The sequence below is a fragment of the Cynocephalus volans genome, chromosome 2, assembly GCF_027409185.1.
Source record: "Cynocephalus volans isolate mCynVol1 chromosome 2, mCynVol1.pri, whole genome shotgun sequence".
Classification (NCBI taxonomy): Eukaryota; Metazoa; Chordata; class Mammalia; order Dermoptera; family Cynocephalidae; genus Cynocephalus; species Cynocephalus volans.
The window spans coordinates 67,290,832-67,297,767 of NC_084461.1; the positions used below are offsets into that span (position 1 = coordinate 67,290,832).

The 6,936-nt window shown below is 34.3% G+C and overlaps 1 protein-coding gene across 6 annotated transcripts in view; it reads left to right on the forward strand.

The window, feature by feature from the left end:
* TENT2 (terminal nucleotidyltransferase 2) overlaps nt 1-3,222 on the forward strand; it is a 55,253-nt gene extending 52,031 nt beyond the window's left edge. For all 6 annotated transcript variants that reach the window (XM_063085488.1, XM_063085491.1, XM_063085494.1 and 3 more), the window contains 2 exons: nt 1,321-1,400; nt 2,919-3,222. In XM_063085488.1, coding sequence (XP_062941558.1) covers nt 1,321-1,400; nt 2,919-2,993 — 155 coding nt within the window. In that variant the 3' untranslated portion in view covers nt 2,994-3,222. The remainder of the gene's footprint in view (nt 1-1,320; nt 1,401-2,918) is intronic.
* The last annotated feature ends 3,714 nt before the right edge of the window (nt 3,223-6,936 follow it).

A 6,936-nucleotide genomic window follows, 5' to 3' on the forward strand; every position in this document is an offset into this window, starting at 1 on the left:
GTGTTAAGGGCTGTGCTTGATGTGATCTGATACAGTTAGCCCTTATTCTATTAAAAAAAAAAAAAACAAAATCACAGTACTGTTACAGTAAACTCCTTTTTAAAATAGTCTTTCTAAACAATAAAAAATAAGTAAACAAAAGGAGTTTTTAAAATTATGGGTCTGCTTAGAATCTTACAACGAATCTAAAGTTAACCCTGCCATGAGATTTCCTATTCTTTTACACTGTTTTCAGGTCTTTCTCTTCAGTTTCCTCTCCTCTTTCCAACAACATCATTCTTTTACTCTCCATTCCCTCACTTTCAGCTTTAGGGCATACAAAGTTCTTCTCATCCTTGAAAAGTACTCTTGACTTGATCCTACTGGCTTTTCTAAGTAGTTTTTTCCCCCTTCTTTTTCAGTGCTAAAATTCTTGATTTCTAGTAATTTTTACCTACTTCTGGCATTATTATTTCAGTAATCCCATCTCACTCCTAATGCCTTCCGTTGTCCTCCTCAGCTCACTATTATCTTCAGCTTCCTTATCCTCTTCTGGTTTCTTTCTTTTTCTCTCTATATATGGAATCTTCTCTCTTATCTTGTGGGTGGAGGGTGAGTAGCACAGGGGTACAGTCATGGAAGGTAGATACGTTGGAGACACACACATGAAAACTCTTCCTTTGTTGTCTTCCTGTCTTCTCTGCTGCTATTCTGTTTTTCTCTCTTTTCTTTCTCTGCCAAATTTCTCATACAAGTTACTGTTCCCACTGTATCTTTTTGTAAACCATACACTCATACCTTAATTCCCTGCACTATCTTTCATTTTCTCCATTATTCATCCTCTACTTTCAAAGGTTATTGACCTTTCTCCTCCTGGACTAATCAGCTTTTAAATTAAAATTAAATTTAAAATAATGTATCCTGTGATATTTGACATTGACCACCTGTCTTGGATATAGTGCTTTATTCTTTTTGTAACTTTATTCTTTAACTTTTTTTTGTTCCCCTAAGGGTAGGTCCTTGACCCTCTGTGTAATTCTTCAGAAATCTTACCCACTTTTATCACTTTTATGATTTAGACTTAACATATATAAGCTGATGACTTTCATTTTTAATCATCTTTTCACTTTAATTCTATCTACCTTATTAGACAGTTCATAGCTAAATTAAATTTTTCTATGCATAAATATAATAAAGATATAAAGCTGAACCATATGAAATTGATGTTTTTGTAGGTCAAAAACTGTCACATATTGACAATTTCGTATAGTTGAGCCTGATTAAAAAACTGAAATTCTCATTTTAATAATTTCTTCTTTATATGTGCATTTAACATTGCAGAACCTTTTGATGGAACAAATACAGCCAGAGCGGTGCATGAAAAGCAGAAGTTTGACATGATCAAGGATCAATTTTTAAAGGTAAATAATGCATCAGATTAACTCTAGAAATATTAGTGGAATAATGTGCTTTAAAAATGAAAATATTTACATATAACAGGACAGAAAAGTCCTGGTTTCTTTGTTGTGTAGCCCAATAGGGAATTTATTGCTTGAATTTAATTATACTTTTCCGTCAGAGAGATCTGGCTCTGTTTTCATTCACATGGCTTTCACTTTTGTGGAAATAAGCATTGTCGCAGAGAGCTTTTAAACTCTCAAAATGAGTGAATAAAACCTAATGGACTCCTTTCCCTCTTTAAAATATGAGGGAACTGTAGCCTTAGAAAGAAGCTGATGTCTAATTTATTCTTTTTCTTTTTGTAGACCCTATTGTCACAAAGAATTATAATGCCATTTTTTCTTTATATTTCGAAAGATTTAAAAAAATGTGTGAATGTGTGTATGTCCACAGTATGAATTTATTCACCAATGGTTTTGCTAGATGTGTCCTATCTTTAAGGAATTCCACAATACAGTGTAGAAATGCATTGGTAGAAATATGTGCTATGAGACAAATAGGAGGAAAAGCTTCATAGAAGAGAAAGATCAGAGAACTGTGAAGATCCTTTTAGAGGCATATTTTTTCATTATCTAGACATACAAGTGGACTTTATTTTAATGATAATTAGAAATGCAAGTATTGTAAGCTATCCTTCAAATTAGGCCCTCTCAATTTGTCAACCAGAATAGAAAATTTGTCCTGCAGAACTTGTTTCCTTTTAGAATATCCAGGAGGGAATATTTTTGTCTGTCAGATTAAAGTGAGAGCTCACAAATTCCATTGCTACATTGCTGTGCTATTGGTGGGTAAGTTTTCATTTAGGATTGTTTAGCTGTAAAACCAATGTTTTTAGTCAATTGACAGCTGGAGTGACAAAAGACTAAGACAAAAGACAGCTGGAGTGACAAAGGATTTGCAGCCATCAAGTAGTGAGCCAGATTTTTAGTTTGTGAACAGGAATTTCAGTATCTTTTCTTTTTCTTATAAATTCTATTCACTATTCTTCTCCAGAGGCCTACATAAAGTACTTTATTATAGATTTATTCTCTCCTTCACAAACATTATTTTTCATTGAAAAAGCTAGTAAAGACACAAAACAATCAACCAAATAGTTAAAGTAGTCCTTCCTTACCTTCTCAGATCCAAAGGTTTTGGTTTAATTACTTTGCTATTTTAGATGAAATTATTTAATCTGTGAATGAATGTTAATGTTGTCAGTTGTATCTTTTCGTATCACCTATGTGTCCATTTCTTTAAAAATGAATTGAAACCACACAGGCATAGAGTTTTTCAATAACAATTTCTTTTCTGATGACAAAAAAAATATTTGTACCGTGTTAAATAAACTTGGGAAATAAAAACACAAAGAAGAAAAAAATTATCCAAAATTTTACCACCTAGAGAGGACCACTATTCATATGCTTTTAAACTCTCCTTTCTGTCTTTTGTTTTGCATATATTTTAGGTTTTAAGAATTGCTTTTTTTTCTCTCCCAGTCATGGCACAGATTGAAAAACAAAAGAGATTTGAACAGTGTACTACCTTTAAGAGCTGCTATCCTGAAAAGATAACTGGCCTCTATTTCTTAATAAGTTCTTCCAAGAAATAAAGAACAATAGTGACATCATAATGAATTTGTTTACCTCCATCGTGTTTTCTTTTTAATTGTTCTTGTTTTCATGTTTTATTTTTAAAAGGACATACTTATATAAAGATTACATATTTTATTATGACATTTCCTAATAAAACCCTTTGATTTAAAAATGTATTTTTGAAAATGTTTACATTGATGATTAGTAATATTGTGGCATGAATATTCAGGTGATCAGATAAAATATATTTTGGGAAATTACCTGAACAAATAAAAAGTTTTTGATATAACTTCAATTAATTATACCACATGTAATATGGAAGAGATTTGTGGGGTTTTGGAAAGGGTCTGATTCGTACATGCTTGAAGTATAACCTACAGTAGATAGTTTGTTGTCTTAAGTCTGTTCTAGTAAAGTGAAGATTCAAGTCAGTTATTCAGTTACTTGAAGCAAAATGAAATCTTTTATTTCAGTGAAAGTCATGAAATACTGGACAGTTGCCTTAAGTCTTCACTTGACTTGCTGGGATAGACTGAGGCTTTGGATGTGTCTATATTAGCATTTCATTAGTACGTCACACACTTTTGATGTACTCTTGAGACTGCTTTAAATTTTGTGTTGAAACAACAATATATTTTGCACTGTTGTAATATGAGCACTAACTGTTACAGCAGTTAGTGAATTGTTTTAAAGAATCAGTTCAGTGTAGACACTTTGTAAAGATTGTCCCCTGTGCTTTATGACAGCTTAGTGCAATGTGCACTTTTGCTTTACTTCCCGTTTTCCTGCTTTTATTTTTCCTGTGACATGAAGCAACAGAAACTGAGAGAGCAAAGTTAAGATTATATCCTATTTGTAGTATCAGATTTTTTTTTTTTTCTGTGTACAGTGATAGGATCGTAATCTAAACTGGAATTTTTAGGCAGGATGCCACTACAGAATGTTTTAGATAAGACATAACAAAGTTATTATAAATGAAAGCTTAATGTTTGTAAAAATATCTTTTTCAGTATTTCTTTTCCACATGAAAGAAGTAGTAGTGGCTGCTTAAAAAGCTACAGTGTTTATTAAGGTTGTTTTTTATTTCTGTAAATATTTGTAAATTGGTCAGTGCCTGTAAATTTAAATATAAAAAGTAATCTTGAAAACAGTTTTAACTTTTTCAAAAGGATTGTGTACAACTTCTTTTAGAACTGCTGTAGTACAGTTTGTACCTCCAATGTATTTCTTTTTTTTTTGCCGACTAATTCAAATGATAAAACTTTTCCTTTTCTTTGACTTGTAAAAGCGTATTTTCATTTTGTTCTTTTAGTTTAAAATTTTGTATGATGTCAAAAGAAATAAAGTTTATATGTGGAAATTGTTGTTGAGGTGATGTTTTTTCTGTGAAAGTCTTTGCCTTTTAGATGAGATTGAGGCTGTAGTTATCATCTAGAACTGAACTGAATTCAATTATTGTGCTTGATTATTTAGATACTTCAGAGAATTTGAAATCAAATTCATTCATGGTTAAGCCAACCAACCATATCAAGACCTTATTTCTCTGGCACTATTAGGAATGAAACTTTCCACATAGGTGAATTTTTTAGATTATTGATGTGCAACAATTTTGTTGCAATTGAGCTTTCTATATTAATGCTTTTTCTTGGAAATTTTCCTAAAATTCATTATACACTGTCAAACTTCTCTTCATCAGAAGGCATTGAGTAGAACTTATATTCTAGTGATGACTCTGGGTAATCATTATAAATATTAGTCACAGTATTATTAGGTCATACTGTGCAGCTCTCAGGGATGGGTAAGTGTGCTCTCCCTCTATGGTATTATGACGTATCCTAATGAAGCCCCAGAATTTACCATGGTGTGGACTCCTTCACTGCCACTGTTTTTTCACCTTTCAAGGACTCCACCCTTACTATTGCTTCTTTTCAGCTGTTTTACTCTAACAAATAGATCAAGAAGTTACTAAATTTAAATTTATACTCAATTCTGAATCAATAGACTGAAACCTAAGATTATGCATCTTGTGACAGGCCAAATATGTCAGATAAGTGACTGTTAATAAATAAGAGAATTTTTTAGACTTCTAAGTTATTTTCAGTCTCAATTATGTATTAAATCGTGGTGACTAATAAATTCTTTTATTTTCTGTTTGCATTGATGTGTTCATTGCTATGTATTTGCATGTGTTGTTACTCAAGAAAGTAGTTAGAAAGTTAAAAATGTGTGATCTATATTACAGTTCTAAATTTTGGATTGGTTTGAGCTAGGATCTTTGCAAATGAATCATGTAGACATTAGTGTTCCTAAGAAATTTTGAGTTAAATAGAAGGAATATAGAATAGCTACCTGGAGTTTTGATTAGTGTTTAGCAGATTCCCACAGCTATGATTGAACTGGATTCTTTTTGTCCTAGGTGAGCATTGTCATTTGGGATTACTAATTGAAAAGCCTAACTAGTGTTAAGATAATAAATATTGTTGATGTTAAACCTGGTTTACTGAAGCCTGTAAGGCTGGACTGTGCTGTTTTCCCTTCTATGCCCACTAGCTGATGCTTCTGTACTGTATCTGAACTATATAATTCTTTGCCTGCAGATCTAATGTATGCATACAAGCTAGTGTAGCTGGTGAATCATATTTAACAAGTGTGTGAATAGAATTTGCTGTAATTAAAAATAAATGTTTGCTGTTCTAGACATAAAATTTTCATGAAAAGTATATCTTTGTGTTGTAAAGATATTTTTGCCTCTTGTACATCAGCAAGACTGGTCCTGTTCTCTTCAGGAAGCATTCATTAAGTACCTACTGTATGCTAGTTACTTTGCTAGCTGATGGGCTTGTAAGGAATGGGAATGGTGGGACAAAGATGAGTAGTAAACTTACCATGTCTACTGGGGGAAAGAGATACAAATGCAATTTGAATATAGGATGGTGTAGGAACCTGGAAAAGGAGTACTAAGTTTGACCTGGGGATTTCAAAGAAAGATGGTGATCTTGAATGATGGATAACCAGGTAAATAAAGAGGGGAAGAACCTTTCAGGCAGAAGGAAGTGAGCAAATAAAGGCACAGTGGAGTGGCTTGATAGCTCCTGACTTCTACAGAAGAGACCAGACAGGTAAAGTGTGGGCTGTTGGACAGCATTTATCTTCCTGAGGATCTTGGGCTTTAGTCCTTGAGCAATGGGGTAGGCATTGAGGGGTTTTAAGCACCTGCTTGACATGATCCAAGGAATTTGGGCTGAATTTCATTCAAAACGTAGCTTTTTACTAATGTGGGGAAAGCTGTGCCTCCTCAAGTTTTAAGATTAGTGCAGATAAAGTTTCCCGCCTGAACGATCAGGGGCCACTAAGGAAGAGAATACACAATCTATTGACTTGCAGATATAAAGGGAGTCAATACTGCACGATGGTTCAGACTGGACTTTTGCATAGCTTTGTTTCTCATTGGGTCAGTTTGCTAACAATGGGACCTTGAGCAAGCTATCCAAGCTCTTCTGAGTCTCAGTTTCCTTATCTTGGAGACGAGTACTGCCGTAAAAGCTACTACTGTGAGAGGATAATGAAAGTTAGGTCCTTAGCAGAGTGCTTGATACTATTAAGTCCTCTGCTCAGGAAGCATAGTAATTAATTGTTCGGTTGGGATACAAGGTTCTTCAAGTAACTCAGCTGGAAACAAAACCTACCAACCTCACTCTGGAGGAAAGAGAGGTGGGGTTGGGTGCCTTTCCATTTTGGAACCCCGTGGTGCAGCCGGAGCCGGCGCCCCTTAAAGTGGTGATCTCCAGTTGCCCAAAAGGCCCGCCAGGGATCTTCCAAAACGGGGGCGGGGGGGAGGGGAGGTTGGCCGAAGCGCGGGGAAGAGGAGACGCTGAGCCCGGGCCCCAGAGGCTCGGTGGCGAAACTTTTTGACGCCTTCTAT